The following is a 21,203-nucleotide window of genomic DNA, read 5'->3' as shown; positions in this document are numbered from 1 at the left end:
TTACGTGGTAACGGACGTCGTAAAAGATTCAGAACGATGAAATAGCGAGTAAAAATATGTTCAAGGCTACCGTGTTGTCTTGAAATTAACTGTAGTTAAAAACATCTTATATTGTACGTTCTACATATTTTCGCAATAACAATTTTATCAAACATTTATCGTTTAAAATTCTAATAAATAGATTTTAATATTTTGAGCATGGAATATTCTAGTATAAATTGCTAATATACGATGTAAGAGAGTTAAAATTGATATTAAGGGTTTAAAATAGTAAATAACCGCCAACCCTTCTTTTTTTATCTAGTTTTCTGATATTATATTACTGAAAAACTGGTGAAATATAAATGGTTGAAATATCAGAATGAATTAAATATATCTATTAAACACAAACTAAATATGTGTGGTATTTAATTATAAGCAATTTCTAATAGATGGCGTCACTTTGCAACACTGTGCTTAATACAGTCGGCATGAAGTTAATTTATTTAATTTCGGTACTGTAGTGTTTCGTAACTGTAGCTGTTTTGATAACTTTTAACTTAAACTAAGGGAAAATTGAAAAGTTTTTGCTGTGTTTGTTGACTGGTATATCTAAATACATGAGGATTTTGATTCACTTGTTTCTAAATAGCGAAAAAGAATGTACGTTATAATTTGTTATAGTATAATGTATAAAATTGAATTTATTCTGATCTAGTGAATTTTATTTTGCGAAAACAACCTCTTCTATATAAGTTATAATTAATACAATATCTTTTTGTTTAATTTTTTAATTTTTTTAAAAATTATAGTCACAACACTATTGTGTTATTTGGTGACTTAAACGTAAATTTATTTTATTAGGAATGTGATATATATTATTAAGTATGCCTAGTTGACAAAACTGAAACATAATAAACATGTATAAAATACATTTACGATACAAACACAAATTGTATCAATAAAATAATAATCAATCAATATACAAAACGAGATAAAACATAAATAAATATTATACATTTAAAATATATCAATATAATAAGTAGAATATATAACACAGCGGATAAATAAAAAATATAGATAAAATATAAAAATAAATAAATAAAAAAAATTAAATTAAAACCACATATAAAATATATTCATAATATACAATATATTAATATTAACACCAAAGCGGTAGATAAAATATAACGTAAGGTAAATATAAAATAGTTTGGTTTCTCCAAAATAAATTTAAATATGAGATAAGCAATTAAATAGAATATTTTAAATGAATTTCATGTAAATAATCAAATATTTTATCGATGTGGTTTGAAGTGAAAAGAGTTTTCAGATATCTAGGTGTGTTACGCCTATCTCGAATAGACCATAGAGCCTCACATGATTGTAAAACATGTAGAACTGTATTTACTAATCCACAATAATCACACAACGGAGGAACATCGCAAGTCATAAGATATGAATGTGAGAACTGACAATGCCCGATCATTAGTAGATAGAAGTAGATAGAAGTAAAAAAGTCTTGCTTAATAAATCAAAATTTATTATTGCCCTCCAGCAAGTCCCATTCCAGTTGAACAAGACTATCGATTTTAGTCGTAATATTGGGATATAGATCCCTACAATATGGAAAGCTAGGAATATATCTATCACTTAGAGTAGCTTCTTTAGCTGTTTTGTCTGCACCAATTGTCCTGTCTACCCAAACAATTGATATTCTTCTTTTCCGTTCAACCAAGATTGTGACAGATGTTATAGATGCGAACAATCATAGGGTGTCTAAAAGTTACATTTTCAATTGCCAAGATAGAGCTCAGGGAATTAGTGCAAATCAGCCAATCGCCGGACTCGAATAGTAGTACAATATGTGTTGAATACTTCTTCTCGCCTCTGTTTCTATAATGACTAACATATATTAATGGTTTCATTTAGATTAATTTAGATCATTCAGATTTTATATCGTAATATCAGGATTATCTCCCATTGACATGATGAAGTATCTGTTCATGGCTCTTGTCAAATTGCCTAATAGCATATTTAATGATGTCGATTTTCAAGTCTCTATAACAAAAATTGTTCTGCTTGGCAAAAATCCATATCTGGTTGACACAGATCCATATGGAATTAAGAATTTGTTTATAAGAAAGTCGCTTATTGTATGTTTATGGAGTCAAATTTCTTCCAAATAGCCAAAGGATTTTAAATTTAATATTCAGTTTTTTCTTTTTATTTATATGAACTTTCCAGCTTCGTGTCCAATTTTGTTTTGGTCTCTGTTTTAGTCCAAATGATGTTCTGAATAGTATGTGGTATTCTAACAGGAATGTGTTGACGTTGATATATTTAGATTCATTCAACTTGATTCGCGATTGTTTGGTCCAACTGTTAATTTTATTTCATTTATTTTTATCTACATTCAATATGACAGTATCGTTAGCGAAAACAGATATATTCACACACATAAAGTATATAAAAAAAAGGAAATGTTATTAAAGATAAAATAGTCTACTTTCTCTAAACTATAATTAAACATGAGATAACTTGGATTAAATAAAATATTTCACGTATAATTGAATAGTCTGGGTATGGTATTTTTTATCTCGAATACACTCTAAAGTTTCACATGATAGCAAAACATGTCGGACCGTATTTACTAGCCTACAATAATCAAACAAAGGAGGAACATCGTCAGTCAACATAGGATGTGAGAACCGATTTTAGAAGAAAAAGTTATATTACTGATCGGCATTAAACCTACTGACTAGTGAGTGACGAACATTAGAACTCATTGTAGAAGACCTACAGCACTCAGTACTATCGGAGTAGTAAGAGAACCAGTGATTGACGGTCTTTATACGTAGATCTATATAGACAGGAAAACGGGAGATTCGCAAATGAATACTCTCTGAGATTTCGCTACATTTTCTCTATTTGTAAACTGTTTAAGTTATGTTCGTATATTTTCTAATTAAATTTAATTGATCTAGCTATTACCAGTCTAGTATTGTTAACATTTATGTCTGTTCTCTAGAATATGAGAACTTTCTCTAGTACACTATGCTAATTCCTCGCCAGCCAGAAAATTACAAATAGTTAATGATATATTGTCTGAATATATTGTCTGATAATGAGTGATTCGATTGTTTGTATACGTGCGAGATCTTTTTATCCATAATCATATTATCCATCAGATTGCAACCACTGATCACTGAATTCTCACACAGCACATATTCACCGGAGACAGCGCCTTCTGATTATTAACTGTTCAGATTGATGCAGCATAGCTTGGCTGGCACACACAGCTTGACACATCATTGTTTCGATATGGTTTTTTACGATTACACCATTTTTTTAAAATAAATTTCATTTCAAAGTGAAAAAATCCAAGAACATTATCATTAAAGATCAAATATATAAATAAGAAATAATATATCACTCTAAATTATGTATATCAAATAAAAACCACCTTCACCAGAAAGGAATACTGATCCAGTATATTAATCGACATTAACTTCGTTGCAGGAATGCACCGTAAGTCACTCGAGGCTGCCGAACGACTCAAGGACTCCGAGAACACCTCCAGCGACCACGAGGAGACGACGTCGATGCGGACGGACACCAGCGACGCCAGCGCCGCCTCAACGGGCGCCAACCACCAAACGAACTGTTCCTCCCAAACGCCCAACGCCGCCGGCATGGCCGACAGCAAGGATCAGATGAGTATCGGCAACCTGGTGGGGTCGCAGCCCACCCAGCCGGTGCAGAACCCTTATGCGGACGATCCGGAAGTGTTCCGGAACAATTCCATAGCGTGCTTGAGGGCGAAAGCCCAGGAGCACAGCGCCAAACTCCTGAATCACAATCTGATGGTGCACACGAACGGTTCCCGACCGAGTCCGGGTGGATGTGACGCTAACCAGAACAATCTGCTGCACGGCGAAGCGGGTGGCGGCGATCAGGGCATTTTCTGACAGAACGATGTCTAAATCGCCTTCCTCTTCGAGCTTTTGAAGTAGATAAGACTCTTTGGTGTTCCTTAATCATATTGGTAGTAAAGTTTCGTCGCGTTTAAGCTACATAAAGATAAAACAACGATATTTTAACACAAACACCAAGTAAACATTGACGTTCCAACGGAATCTGAATTTTGCTAAGAACCTTCTCCAAAACTCCACATAATGCTTGTACCAATCCTGAATAGTTTTAAAATGAACTTTCTTTCAGTCTAGCCTTGATAATGATGAATTTAACAAGTGTGAAGATAAATGATTTACTTATAGTATACCAGAAAGTACCTAACTATTTTCTCCGTTACTCGAATTTCTTTAATACATGTATATATTATAACTTTAAAATGAGCTCTTTATCTAGTTTGATATTAAGTAAACTAAGTTTGCGTAAAAGTTTCTGCTCAAAGAACTCCTTTTAAAGTGTATTTTAATTACCGCAAACACATTAAATATGTTCAACACACAACTCTTCTTGTATTAAAGTTTAACGCATTGACATTAATTCCTTTAAACATCTTATTATCAGGATAAATGCAACATTAAAATCATTTCCATTAACCATTCAACCGACGAAAATATTCACAAAAATTAAATAAGTATACATAAAATAGATAATACTTCAACCAATATTACTCAAAAATCTTCATAACATTACGTAAAAAATGCTATAGTTCTGATACAACATGTGAGACTAGAGGTTCAATTTTTTCATTATCAATTTTATATAACTTATAAATAAGTACAAAAATACATAATTCTAAATAACTTTTAGATTTGAACTTTTGTTATTATTATAATTTTTATTTTGATTAATTTAATTGCTTTAGTTTTTAACATACCCACTAATTTTAAACAAGGATGTATTAATTGCTAATAATTAATGATGAAAAAAAAATGAAATTTATTTGAATGAGTAATATTAATAATTCCTTTATATTAAACTTTTGTATTAATATACAATATTAAATAAGATGTAATTAAGTTAATATAATAGTTATTTATCAATACATTTTAATATTGTCGTAAAAATATTAAATTATTTGGTTTAAGAACAATAGAGATTAAACTGGCGATACTTATGTATTTCTGGAACATTAAAAAAAAATTATATAAATAGAAAATATTTCTTTAATTACACAATAAATAATGAATGAATAAATTTACATGGTAAGATTTAACAACCTAAAATAAAATAATTAAATAATACCCAAGAATTTAAATTTTTTTGAAAAAAATCTATATGTAAAATTAATTGCTGTTTTAATAACTTTCTTTTTAAATTGCAATTTTTTGGATGTAACCTTTGAGCCTGATAATATTCAATTAATCTTATCGTAATCCTAATATTAGCAAATTTCTGGCATTAACTATAAATAGCATTGATGATCTTTTTTTTAATAACTGATTCTATTTTAAGAAACCCTTATTTGGAAGTAATTCAGGAAAACCATAATTTGACTTAATAATATTAATAAACACATATATTTTTATCTTTTGAAAATACTACTAATTATTCTTATTGAATTGTTCTGAAAATATATTTTACAGATATAATGTCATTAAGATTATTTAATGATACGTATGTTTATGATCTCAATATCAATTAAAAATTGTATCCTTACTATTATAAATAAATATTAGACAGCAATTTAAATAATATCTTTTTTTATTTTATGATAATTATTTTAACTCGTCTACGTAAATAAATTGTTTAGTCCAATTTTATTTTACCTTATTATTTTTGTCTATAGTCTTTCTATATTGCAACATTCAGTTTCAAAAAAATTTAAATAAGGTTAATATAATAATAAATAATAAACTGTTGCGATAATCGCGGGTTCGTAACCTATTGGGACATGACTGAAAATTTATGTTTGTGATTATTTAGTATTTGTGATTGTCCTTAGGCAAGAGTGCAAAATCCGATAAGGAAAATGATCTCAGTCACGCAAGTAACCAGGCTGGGTAAGACCTGTCTTCTCGGTTGACTTCTAAGTTGGTTACTCGTCAGTCGGTAGGCTCAATGCCGAGGAGAGTGGTTCGGAGCCCACGCTCCTCTGAACTGGACGTCCTATCCAGATAAATCCTCATTGGTAAAAGGACTTTGAAATATATATATACAATCACATGACTCAAATTATTATTTATTTCAATACGTTTAATACCAGTTTTAACCTTAATAAAGGATTTTTGAGTTGTAGTTTAACAGATAACATTTTTCTATGTTCTTATTTTTTAATCTAAAACAATTAGTTAAACGTTCAGTATGTTTTTTTTTGTTTTCGATATACATAAATATATATGAATATATGAAGAAACGTTTAGCATATAAACAACATTACAATTAAAACAAGGAGATATTAATTTTTAAAATTTCATTTTATAGATACGCTCTGTATTTATAATTAAAACATTCCAGTCCATAAAATTTTGTCATTTTTATTTCGTAATGTGTGGGTGCACTTTTGTTATAAATACTAGAATTACTAAAATAAGTAACAATTTATCATAATAAAGTAATAAATAAATATGTATGCAATGTTGACATCAAAATGTAAAATAATTAAACTCTTGCATTATTTATTAATATTAGAAAGCAACATTAATTAAAAAAAAATTAAATATCAATATAATTTTAGTAATGTATTTTTTTAAAACGTATATGAATGAAAATATATTCGATAGAGTAGTCGATTTTTAAATAATTAAAACAATCATTTTGTATAATCTTGAAAACACTAATACTTTAAATTTGCCCTTCTTAAATATGCACCAGTTAATATAGCGATTTCTTGGTAAATCATTCCATTTAGATACAGCATATTTATATTTTAACAATTTCCTGAATATGAATTGTTTTCTTATGCTACCAGGCAATACATTCGAGATTTCTTGGTAAAGTTAATTTGGTCACAAAAAAGAAAAAATCAGATCGACCAGATCCTATATATAAATACGTATAGGATGATCTCAGTAACAATACGTAGAATAATGATTATCTTACATTAAAATTCAATATCAGAAAACTATTTAATTGATAATAAAAATTTCGCGAGATTTATTTCAACAACATGTTTGTCAAAAGATTTTTCAGAGCTGTGATTACAATTTGCCTTTACTTTTCTTTACATTAAATCTTAAATAACTTTATTGATATTTAAATAATTGAAAAACTTGGAAAAAATAATTGGACGATATTGGCACCTTTAATTATTTCCATTTTATTTAACACAATGTGGACATCACTGAGTGTTTATGTATTGCCAATGTATTACATTGGTTTGTCTATTTTTAAATAAAATTTTCTATTATTAAAAAATTTCAGATATTACCCCCTTTTTTTTAGAACTTTGTTCATATAATATATATTTAAGAAAAAATAAACCTTTAAAGACTATCTCATAAACAGCTAGATGTCCTTAATAAGCATAAATAGGGCAATGTTTATATTATTAATACCTTTCTAACAAAAATAATTATTTAATTATTAATTTAGGCGTAATAAAGGGATATAAATCCTTATAATATGGAAAGCTAGGAATATATCTATCACTTAGAGTAACTTCTTTAGCTGTTTTATCTGCACCAACTGTTCTGTCTACCCAAACAATTGATATTCTTCTTTTCCGTTCAACAAGATTGTGATAGATGTTATAGATGTGAACAATAATAGGGTGTCTAAAAGTTACATTTTCAATTGGCAGGATAGAGTTCAGAGAATCAGTACAAATCAGCCAATCGCCGGACTTGAATAGTAGTACAGAAAATTTCATGTCATCTATGAAAAAATTATTGGACAATATGGTCACCTTTAATTATTTCTATTTTATTTTATATAATTATGTGGACATCACTGAGTGTTTATGTATTGTCAAATAGGTATTACATTGGTTTGTCTATTTTTAAATACAATATTCAATTATTAAAAAACTACATATATTACACTCGTTTTTTTAGAACTTCATATAATATATATTTAAGAAAAAATAAATCTTTAAGACTATCTCAAAACAGATAGATTTCCTCAATAATCACAAACAGGGCAATGTCTATATTATTAACATCTTTCTAACAAAAATAATTAACTCTAGCCTATTATAACTACGTCCCTTTTTTCACCTATTGAATTTTTAAATATATTTGTTTAAATCCAAGTAAATATAATGTGTTTTTGAGGATATATGCAATTATTGTGCAGTTTTATTTCTATAACTGAAATAACAATACATAAATTAATATCACTGAGGTTAGTTTATTAAATGTTTATTGTATTTATAAAAAATTCCTCAAATTAATGAAAATTAATTTCAATTATATTCATGCATCTAGCTTAATTTTAACATTTTAGCAATTTTAACAACTATGGCATCTTAAAAATATCTCGTTAATTATGATTCGTAAATATTATTTATTACATTCATGAATGTTCATCATATTTAAACAGAATTTTTCGTCCAAATCGTTTTTAGTTATTATTATTATTATATTAAAAAACATAATTATTTAATTTGAAAAATCTAATTTTTATTATTTATTGAAAAAAATTATTAACATGATTAACTCAAAATATTTCATTCACCAAAAATTCTATTGCAGTGAATTGGATCCTCCAAAAACTATTCCATTTTTTGTGTAATATTTAAATGGTGATATTATAACTAGAGAAACATCTTAAGTAAACTTGTTTGTCCGACGTTTATTTTTAGAGCGCCACTTTCTACCTGAGAAATATTAAGAGAGAGGATCCCTTGAATGGAATCAAGATAGGTAGATAATAAAAGGGATCTTAAGTCCCGTAGGCTTATGTTTTGTCAGATAATCATGTTAAAGTTAAAAGTTTATTTAAGCTTTTTAACTAAAAGGAATCTTTTATAGTGTAAAAATTAATATTTTCTTTCACTCAATTAATTAGTTGGTTTTATTGAATAATACTGAAACAACTACCAAAAATGTCAATAATTATATAAACACGTCATTTAATTTTTTTATTATCAATTAGAACTAATGGTTATAAGCATTTCAGGATATATATATATATATATATATATATATATATATATATATATATATATATATATTAAGAAAATAAATACATTGAAAACCTTTTGAAATACAGACAAATTATATGAAGTTACTTTAAATTCGTAATTATTATTTAACTAACGTAATTATTATGTAACACTATAATATATTTAAGATTAAGACTAATATATTCATACATAGCAATTTCATTCAGTAAATTTAGTAAACCGTAGGTTAAAATAAAAATTTGGCTACATAATAAATACATAAAAAAATCATAATTTTATTTACTAAATTAATTATTATCTCTTGTCATACAGTATTAACTCATTGATAAACTTATAACATCATAAAAAGCTCATTAACATTACATGAGGGATTTCATTTTGATTATATCTGATTTCATCAGACAATAAACATACAAGAAAATTAAAATTACAAAAAAAATTTTAATAAAAAACTATCAAAAATTTTTGTCTTATATTTTTATTTAGGAAATGATCAAATACCAAAAGTTTATGGAAAAAAATTTCACAATTAACCTTTTTTCGAGTTTTGTTGAAGTTCTGAATTACTATTAAAAAAACATTATTTTTAATTATTGTTCATATTTTATTAAAATTATTGGACATATAGTAAAATTATTTAAAATACTTTATTTGAGATAAATAATTATAATAATTTGATATACTTCTTTAATTTAGGGACTCAATTTTGGTTAATAGCAGATTTAATTTAATTAATAAAGTTAACCTTCTTATTTATTCATTAAACTTCTTATTCCCTGAATTGTCATAAAAAATAATACTGAAACATATATTCATATTATCTGTATTTAGGAAGTATTATAAGATATTAAACAAAACTGAAAAACGTATAAGAAATCAAACCCATGCAATAAACGTCTAAAAGATTATTATTTTGATTTTAAAAAATATAAAATTTTTTAATTATATTTCACTAATAACAGCATTTTAGTGAATAATATTGAATAATAAATACGGACAGATATGAAGATAAAAATTATATTAGAAACATCAAGCAAAATATATTATTTAACATAAATATCACAATATAAAAAATCACAGTCCAATAGAAACCATATAATAAAACTTACATTAAACATTCATCCAACATTCATTGGCTCTTGAGACATTCACTGCACCCAACGAAATACCAAAAATAAAATAATTTAAGCAAAATAGTTTAAAAATTTATAAATTAAAAAAAGCTGAATTATTTCCAACAATCCAAATAAAATCGCCAAAAAAAAAGCCAAACAATGCGGGCTCGAAAACATCAACTACGAGGATTGTTTATGATGAGGTTCGTCTGGAAATGATGTGTCTGTTGCATTTATCTATATTTTCTATACAAGGAATTTTCAAGTATTAAATATAGGTATCAACGAAGAATAAAGAATAAGCTGAATAAATCTATGGGAAGACAGAGAAGACAAAATCGATAGAAAACGATATTTTCTATCACTTTTACATTATTAGAATCATCATTTTTGTGCAATAAGTGTTTATGATGAGTCTGTATTCGAATATATCGACCTGTCGAACCGATTCGTACAAATAGAATGTATATAAAATTTTGTGTAACTTAAGAAATCATCAGATCGTTTCGACAAGTCCACGGACGTAAGTTTGTAACAATTTTTTGTAAATAGAATTAAGTTTAGAGTATGATATTTATCTGTAAAGCACCTGTACTTTTTTTGTGTATAGAAAGTTGTTTAGATTTTTTAAAATTGTATAGAACTATATCGTACTGATGTTTCAATCAATGCGCACATGTCTGACATTATAAATTGCGTCGAGAGACTCTAATTTTATCACAGATATCCCCATGGTAAGCTTACAGCTCGTCTCAGAATTATTTTTGTGAAAGAATCGGCCGAACTTAATGTTAAGTTGTCCCCCAGTGCAAGAACCCAGTGTATTTAACGTGATTTATTTCCGGTATATTATAGTGTCTAGATGTAGCTTTAGTTGTAGATACTTATCGTACTTACTATGTAAAAAATACAATTACTAATTTTAAAATAGCAGTTTTAATTATTGCAATAAATGTGTAATACTACGAAAATATGGAATAAAATGTTTCGAAAAAAATTCTCTTGTGTTTTTTTTGCAGTGTTTATTAGGTCAAAGGCCTCTAAGCCGGTCGTTGAATTTATAAAATAAAATAGCAACAACGCAAAAGCAAAAATGGTCAACCAACATATTAGGTTCTTGTATTTATTCTGATCATTTTATTAAAATTATCGATTTATTATTCGATCGATTTATTGATGTTACATTTGTTCCTGTGTCTGTAAAACAAATAGAAGTAACGTCATCATTTCATTCAAAACGGCGAATTTGACAGAGAGATAGGTTGATCTGTTATGATGACGAACATGAAAAAATGGAGACTAGAAAATTCTAAAAATTGCCAAAGCCATTTATATAAATTCACATTTCGTCAAGTATTAAAAGCTGAAAAATTAAACGAGTTTTCCTATCACCTTATTAACTTGTTTTGTCGTCTTGAGCCCTATTATGAGACTTTAGCGTAATAATAATCGATAAATTCTAATCGGCAATGAAATAAACTGAAAAAAATTTCGCTTGAATTCGAAATAGTTAAAAAATCCAGCTACTCCTATAATAAATATAACATGCAGGCTTGGTGTCGCAGTGCATTGTCCTCCTACTGTTGCGATAGCTGCGAGTTCGAATCATGCTGGAACATCATGCGCAAATTTAAATAAAGTAAATAAGTAAATTGTTTAATATTTATGATTGTCCTAAGTAAGAGTGCAAAACCCGACAAGGAAAATGATTCCAGTCATGCCAGTAACCAGGCTGGGTCAGACCGGATGTCTTCTGGGATAATTTCTAAGTTGGTCACTCGTCAGTCGGTAGGCCCAATTTAAACAGTAGGTCCAGTCCAGATAAACCCCTAGTTGGTAAATGGAGACTTTAAAATATGTAAAAAAATATAAAATATAATTGCAGCTTGTACGGAAGACGATCAATTAAAAATATTTCAAGTAATGGTTTCGAGTTTAAGTTTTAAGATTTGAAACATGTATAGAAGAAGCCTTCTGTTTATTTTTTAGTTATTTTTGGTGGAAGGTTTTAACCTATTAAAGCATTAAATTCAAAAGTAAATTAAAAACGTTCTGAAAACTTTTTATTATTAAATTTTGAAATTGTTTTATTTATACATTGTTAGCAGTCATTTTCTTATACTCTCGTTAAAAGGAAAACACAATTTAAACAAAATAATGTGGAATTTGAAAAGATAAATATTGCAAACGCACCCATAAATATCTGCTAAATCTAACAGTTGATATGAAAACAGACTATTCGCTCTGGAAAGCCATCAAAACCGTAAAACAACCTCCCTATAAGAGATCTATGTAAAAATTAGGCACGCAATAATCAATAATAAACAGAGGCATTTACTGACCATTCAGAAGAAATCTTCTAATTAAACGAAAGTGAAAATAAATACAATTTACAAAATATAATCTGTGAACATTTGATGATTCAATTCCTCATGCTAAAAGAACTCACCAAAGGTATCAAAGGCGACATAAGTATAAATAAATTAGCAGGCTATGATTTAATTAAAGGACATTTGCTGCAAAATCAACCATGAAAGAGAATTATAAAACTCCACCTGAGGCAACATTTCAAAGAAAATATGCCACAAACTTCGAAGATTTTTGAAATTTTTATAATCAGAAAATCTGGAATTATGAAAAAATTAAATAAAAACGTATAGACCTATCACACTGCTAACAGACAGAAAAATACTAATACTAACACACCAGTTCGAATTAATTAAACAATTGATCAGGTGCACGGAATAACAGATGCTATTAAAAAGCCTATGAAGATAAGGAAGTATATTCAGCTATATTCTTAGATGCAGCACAATCCTCTAATAATAATGTTTAGAATCTAACAAGAGGAAGTTCTGGTCATATACATTAGAGAGCTACACACAAAGGTACAATATAGGAGAGCAAGAATCACATACCTCTGGGACCCATCTTATAGGGCAATACTGGGTAATGAAAGAGCAAACAAGGAAGAGATGTCAACCAAATTAAATAATCTATTTAGCAAAACAGACGCCAAAACTTCTATAGTCAGTTAACCCAACTGTATTGGAACCTTCTCACAAGAAATAGCCAATTATGGGAAGTCAAGATTTTTTATTAATCCATCAATTATAATAACATTAGCAGATATAAATCAAGTATCCTCGCACGACTACGAATAGGCCACTGCAAACCAACCCACGAATATTTGTTGAATGAACGGAGCCCATCCTTGTGTGATCGATGCCAGACTAAGGTTAGCGTCAGACACACTCTCCTAGATTGTCGGTGGACAACTAGAAATACCGAGAACAATGGAACAATTGGCCCAACCTGAGCAGCTGAACCTGCTGTTTAGCTACCTGAAGACCGTAGACCTGCTTCAGCACTTGTAACATTCATTTAAAAAAGGACTATTTTAAATACTTTATTATGTAACATATATATTGCTAACGTTCCGATAGTACTTAAGATCTTATAACACAATGTAATGCACCCCACATAGCCCAAAAAGCTGACGGGTTCAATAAATAAATAAATAAATAAACAAGAGGAAGAATACTCAACAATAAAATAAGGTAAAGTAGATGTACCATACAAGGTATCGGAAATTAGAAATGGGCAAGGAAATTGAAAATATTACGATGGCTACCTTTGCTGATTATACTGTGATTCTTGCTAACGGAGACAATGGCACGAATACTAACCAACATCTAAAAATTATAAACAGACAATATAATTGGTCCTAATCCTAGAAAATATAAATTAAAAAGCAAATCTGTACATGCTCAGTTTACTTAAATATTACATATTCATATTAGCAGTACAAAATAAATTACTATTACGAGATTATAGCAGCAGGTATTAAAACCGATATAGACTGGCGAAAATCATGTAAACTTAATAACAATTATTATTATAATTATTAGCAAAACCATTATTTTCAACATTTTTTGCATGGAATTAAAAATAATATTTAAAACTGATCATTATAAAAGAGAATTAAAAAATACTCTATAGACGCAAAAAGTGATTAGATTGTTTTGAAACATGACAACGTTCGCAACGCAAAATCATTACAATACTTCGAATAAATAATGTGTTGAATATTTTTTCGACAACAAAGCGGATTTCGATAGAGAGGCAGCAACTATTATATCAATCAGTTTGTTGTTAAATATTTCATTAATTTAAAACACTCCTAGTTCAAGAATAAGAATTTACTAAACATTGCATGTTTGTTTCTGTATTCATACAGTTCAGGTATTCTTATTTCATACAGTATAAAGGATCAAATAACAAGCAAATAAATTCTGTAAATATATAATCCATAACAACTTCGATGGCGAACCATCGACGGCGTAAAAACAGTTGGTGTAAATCTAGTTCAAAGGTTAATTTCGATAGCATAAATTATCGAAGCCAAAATCGTTGATGAATAAACAAATGCGCCAAGGTTTTTCATCAGTAACTATTTCGGAGGCATTTACACTCATTAATTTCTTATATAACTGAGTGGGACTAAGACCTTTAGAAATTATGTCACATCCTAGTTTCACCCTCCAATAAGACAATTTTTTTTCTATTACCAGATCTACCAGCTAGAACCAAAAGGTCTTCGGCTGATGTCGCTTCAGGTTCGGGGTATGGTTGTTTTGCGGGCGACAGAGACCCTGGGTTACGACTGGGGCTGTCTGTTTCTAAGGCTGTCTAAGTTTGTTTACTACCGGGTTTGTGGATGAGTAGGGATTTTATCAAGGTGTTGTCGCACGTTTGAGCATGTTTATAAAGTTTTCACAAACGGGATGCCTCATTAGAGGTGTGTATTGACGTTCCTCATAAACCATGGAGCTTTGAGTAACGCCCGGACGTTTTTGGATTGGAACACTTGTAGTAGTTCAAGTTCCCTCTCCGAGACATACCTGCACCACACCTGTGCTTCGTTGAGACAGATTGAACGGACTAGCATTTTATACAGCGTCGCTTTCTGTGGCTGTACACGCAATTTCCTTTGAAATCTTTCTGGAGCCTTGGGATAGGGACTTTATCGATTTGCGATGGAACAGAATAGCCTGAGTTTTTCTCGGGTTTATTTGTAACCTCCAGAATTTGTACCACGCTATCGCTTGGTTCAGCTATACTTGGAGTCTGTTACGGATAGCGTCGGGACAGTAACCGATTGTGAAGAAAGCGGTATCATCTGCATAAAATGCTGTGTGGAAAAGTTTGTACAGCGGAAAAAGAGAAATCAGGGATATTAGGTTATTCTGATCACAGATGCTGAAAAATTCCAAGACTTTTTAATGACGTTACTTCGATTTTAAATATAATGATAATGTAGAATGTGTTCAAAAAGCAGTTGTTGGAAGTGTCCTCATCTGGTGAATATTTATATATAATAGAATAGAAACAAGCAAAACTTATCGGTTTTGAGTCATACCGAAAATGAGGTCCGGGTTTTAGGTAAAAACTAAAATTAGAAGTTATTGCAATAAAACAAGATTATCGGACGTTGTTCTAAATAATTAGAATGCTGAGAAATATGACCAATTTTGTTAACGATAAAAAAAATCGGCGGAAGTGTCAATTAATTCATCAGCTGCATTACGACAAAACTTAAAATTACGGCCGATAAAATTACCTTCCAGCTATTTAGTTTCCCTATGATGGACTAACCATTGTTGAATTAAGAAAAAGAATATCATTAAAGTTATGATTTTATCGAGAATTACACAAATTTTGCGATCAAAGGACATACTATCAGCAGAGAAAAAAGTGATAAATCAAAAAGTAAACGGAATTTTCCTATTATCATCTTCACTATATTTACTAGCAACCAGAAAACTGCAACACGCAAGTCATAACATAAATAAGTGGACCCAGACATGGAGAATAAAGGTTAGCGAGAGGAAATGGATGGACATTGAATTAACTACAGCCTAACTGTCCAAATATAAATAAATATGAATAATACTATTATCCAACACTAAAACACCAAAAAAAACTCGTCAGAAGGAGCATATCAGAAAGAAAAGAATAAATGGAATTAAGATACAAAAAAAATGTATTGTATTGCTGTACAAGCAAATATGGGGATGTTTTGCGAAAAGTAATATTAATATAATAGAAGTATTTAAGGATAAAGTCCTAAAATGCACTGTGGAGGCACCTAGATAATATAAGAAATATTACTAACACTAAAATCTTCGGATTCCAATTTTCATAGAGGAAATTAGGAGATTCACAAGACAACCGCAGGAAAGACTACAATCTCATGTTCAACATCGAAGCACTGCAACTCTTGAACAACACTGAACTGAAACAAAAAAAAATCAAGACAACCTAACCGCGTGATCTATTGTAGTTGTGTAGTGGATTGTATTAAATGTTAAAAAATCTAAAAAGTGCTACTAACTTTTATTTTATTAGAGCCTAAGTAAGAGCCAATGGGTCTTCCTAGATAGTACATTGAGAAGTACATAATTTTAAGTTAAATTAAGAAACAAGTTGTAAATTGCTCGACAATGATTAGTAATACTATATTAATAAATGCTTGAAAAATTACTAGATGGACTGGTTGGATTGAACTGAAAGCTAAATACACTCACCCAAATAAATATAAAAATTCTTCACCACGTTACAATGATTCTATCAACCATTTACAAGTATGAATCCAATAGGAACCCAAAGAAAAAATACCAAGAAGACATTGTTTTCAAGTTAACAAAATATCAATGAACAGACGATATCCGGTATAATGACAAGAACTTCTTAACTGATCTGACACTCGCTGAAGTGTTGTGTTGACTAATACAAATGTCGAAGTTTTCAGTATTCTTCACGATATAATTCGCATTACATAACTATTTGGCAATAATAAAAGAATGAAAAGCTCAAAGTATGTCGATACACAGACAAGATCACTACTAGTAATTTAAAATTCCTACATTATTTGTTACTAAAAGAGGGGACGAAAACTACAGGAGCTTTAATTTCTCTGAGACTGTATGTGTAAAGAAAGGAAAATATTACAATCAAAACTTCGGGGTCTTCTGAAAGCATACTTTATAAGTGATTCTTTCTTTAGTTATTCTGGTAATCAGATATTATTGAAGCTTCACATGTTTTAAACTGAACAAATATTGACAGAACTAATACAATTTTACCACTGTAATAATGTCCATTTCAAACGTATGTTATTATGCGTTACTTCTCAAATTATTTCATACTCCTGAAGTTTAAATGATATATTTTCCTGCCTAATAAATGTTGAATTATGAACCAGCAAGACACCATTTATGTTTTGTTTTACTTCTGCTGATTAACTCAAAGAAAATGTATACGACGATAACAAAAAGAACCAAACGATGTGACGCATGGAGTGAACATACTTCTTTAATGAATGTTGGGTTTAATGTATTAGAACTGTCCATTTTTAGATTCCAAAAATCATCCTGGTCTACTGAATAATATCCAGGATGAGTATTATTCAACGGATATTCATTTGAAGCTCAACGTAATAGCAAAATCGTTATATCTGTCTTCCATATTCTTCAGATATTATTGGTATTTCTTTGTTGGACTGCCATTAATGAGACATTGCCTTGTGCACTTCTATAAATTTCAAAATAATAATATACACTATCTTAGTTATGAGAGTGTATATTATTATTCCCTGTTTTTATAGTTGTAGAAAAATTTAAGGACATGATATTGTCAAATCTTATTTCCACATTATTTATGACGTGATTATAAATATCATTAAATGGATATTTTGACATTAGAGTTCTTGTATTTGATTGCTATTCAGTCCTAATTCAGACCTGACATTATTATATTAGTCATGATATGATTGCATTAAAAATATTAAATTAAAAAAAATAAAAATATGTTTTATGACCGCTACAAATTCCAGATAATTGACATTAAATGAAATTGTAATTTATATGTACTTACGTATCCTAGAGGATTTTTGTTTGGTTCCTTAATTCTAATCCCGCCTGTGGACTATCTCTTCCATTTCTAGTTTTTTTTTGTTCTTACATTTCTTTTTGTATGAAAAATATTTGATATTTTCTTGAAAATACCGACGATATTCTTATAACCCCCCTTTCTTATTAGTGTGGTTGTCTAAATCGTCTGAAAAATCATCAACATTTCTTTTAAATTCTCAATGAAAGTATGAAGACCTGAAATCTATTAGCAGTATTAGAATATTTGTATAACCAAAAACTTCGTGTACTTAATCATTAATTTAGATTGTTTAATTAATTTATATCGTATATATATATATATATATATATATATATATATATATATATATATATATATATATATATATATATATACATATATCGATCTAAATACAAATCAAATTAAAAAAATATAGTATTTCTAAGGCTGTACATGAATGGATCTAATTTCGATATCTCTCTATGATATCAACTGCTACTCAAACAAATTATTTTTGCTTAAAATGACTAATAATCAAAAGGAGCAAGGCCTCTTTAAACATTTTCATATATTTTATAACACGTGGTCAAATATTGTCATGTTACAAATTCTTTATATATAAATTACATTAATCATTATTTTATAATATAATCATTATTAATCATTATGTATACAATTCATTACATATACATTACTAGCAAAAATGGCGATTTCTTATGATTGGCTTTATTGATGATTTTATTGGGCTTGACTTCCAACTTTGCTTCTTTGTGCATTTTCATATTTTCAATATCATTTGTCTTACGTGTTCAACTAATTGTTCTTTGTATTTTAACATTATTGATTATCATTGGATAGTAGGATAGTATTAGTTATATATAAATGAACCAATATAAGTTTACCAATTTTAATTAATTTTCATATATTTATATATAATTATACATCAATTGTTTTTATATTTGATATATTATTATAAATTAATTATTTGTATAAATATATTGTATTTCTAAGATATATGATCGCTTGATCAGTTGTATACCGTATTGTAATATTAAATTAAACACTTATTACTCTGCGATAATGGGTGACTAATGAAAAAGACACTATGTTAAAAAGAACCAATGATAAATTACCAGCTTTTAGTCCGAACAATAAATGACTAAGTTGTTTCTGAATCATTTTTATTTTCTGTTATACGCTCAGTCGCTGTGATTTCAGCACATATACCGTTTAATATGAATCCTGGCGAATATGCTTTTTTCATTTAGATAATGTTAAGATTAAGATGTAGATGTCATATTGCATAATTATTTCTTAAATATGTTTTCTGGATTCATAAGCCAATCCTATTCACAAACGTTATACTGTTATGTATTTCCTATTATTATTTGAAGGCAATGTTTAGAATTAAAACGTATTCATAATGCTTCATTATCATCATCATCATCCTGCAGCAATCCATACCCGATATGCTCAGAGACAGTGTCTGCTCTTTAAACAATACACTAGCGCTGGTGCCGCAATGTTTCCAACACTATTCACTAAATCTCGCCAGTGTTGGCAATAGGCTGCAACTGTTTTAATTAGCGTTAGGAACTAGCGACTAAAAAAAGTCGAAACAGTCGATAGTCAAAAAACTAGCGATTGAAAATAGTAATTACTCTTTCCAGTCAAATGCACGGTTCAACCGTTTTGTTAAATTCGTGATGTCAGACGAAGATGTCCGAACCCTTTCCTGTATAAATTGTCAGAGAAGACGGAGATAATTGCTTGGGGCAGTTAACTTTATATGTGCTTATATTTTCCAACGGTAGTATAAGCGAGACCGAGATGTACATATTCCTTCACATACTAATTTTAACTAACACAAATCTGGATTAACAGTTTAACACAAAACAAAACAACTACAGTCCAAAGAGCACTTTTAAATAGGAGCAACTCATTCCTAGCTAAAATCATTTTTTTAATAACATCTTTATTGGATACGCTTAGTACAATTTTAATTTACAATTAACTTATTGCTACTTTTCCTATGTACTTGGATTAATTAACAAGCAAGACGAGTGCGAGGAACTACATCAATATGTATTCATCAATTATAAAATTATAATTATTTATTAATTATTAACTTATAGCTATAGTTTACACTTTCTTAAGTTCGTATGGTTTTGTTCGCTTCAAGCTCCTGACATCCTGCGCGCTGTCCAGCAGTTGCCTTGCTTCCACGTTAGTATGATTTAGTAATCTTCTTTCGTGTTTCAAGGCGAAATCTTGGATAACTTCGCAAATACATTTGATTTCCAGGTCCTCCTGCAGTTCTTCGTTGGTTACATAGCGATAGGCATTGGTAATCAATCGAAGAACCTTATTTTGACAGCGTTGACGTATGACTAGTTGATTTGAATTTTTAGTGCAACCCCATATTTGCACCTCATAGGTCCTAATTGGCTTTATAATTGTCTTATAGATCAACCTCCTTGATTTTAGATCAAGTTGAGAGTATTTTCCGACTAACCAGTATAGTTGTTTTATTTTGGTTCTAATGTGTTTTGCTTTTTGTCTAACGTAATGTTACCAATTTAATCTACCGTCAAGATGTATTCCAAGGTATTTAGCTGATTCTGCTTGAGGAATCGGGCATCGATTGAGTGATATAATTAAGTTTTTATTATTTCGCCTCAATGCAAAACTAATATCATGGCAACGAAAAATATATATAAGACGCATAGCTCCTAAATATCATAGAAAATGTATAATAGTATGTATCTGAAAGAAAGGAAGAAATAATATTGACGCCTAATATCATAAGTAATGTCCAACAATATAACGCAACCAAAGAGGCATTAATGTTAATTTACCATAAGTTATATCAAAAAACGAATATATAACAAATTAAGTGGAATTTAATTTGAAAATATTCAAGGTAATAATAACAATTAACAAATTACTAATAATGTCAACAAACTTAAAATAATATTTTATCATAATTTGTTAGGTTATGATTACTAATTTAGTGAAGAACAAGGTAAAACAGTACTACTAACTTAAAAAAAAATAAGTACGTAACTATACTGTGTGTAGTCCCGATGCTGCCCAAAAAAATTAATTTGATAATTATATCATATATAATTTAA

At 28.9% G+C, this 21,203-nt stretch overlaps 1 protein-coding gene across 1 annotated transcript in view; it reads left to right on the top strand.

The window, feature by feature from the left end:
• Window positions 1-4,073, top strand: part of LOC143190860 (visual system homeobox 2) — a 134,804-nt gene extending 130,731 nt beyond the window's left edge. The window contains exon 6 of the mRNA XM_076395430.1: window positions 3,502-4,073. Coding sequence (XP_076251545.1) covers window positions 3,502-3,950 — 449 coding nt within the window. The 3' untranslated portion in view covers window positions 3,951-4,073. The remainder of the gene's footprint in view (window positions 1-3,501) is intronic.
• Window positions 4,074-21,203: the final 17,130 nt, after the last annotated feature.

The sequence above is a fragment of the Rhynchophorus ferrugineus genome, unplaced genomic scaffold (assembly GCF_030347505.1).
Source record: "Rhynchophorus ferrugineus isolate W39M unplaced genomic scaffold, kcgeb_rfMv2 rfM2, whole genome shotgun sequence".
NCBI classification, from domain to species: domain Eukaryota; kingdom Metazoa; phylum Arthropoda; class Insecta; order Coleoptera; family Curculionidae; genus Rhynchophorus; species Rhynchophorus ferrugineus.
Note: the sequence above shows the minus strand (reverse complement) of the source record. Positions and strands in the feature narration are given on the sequence as shown.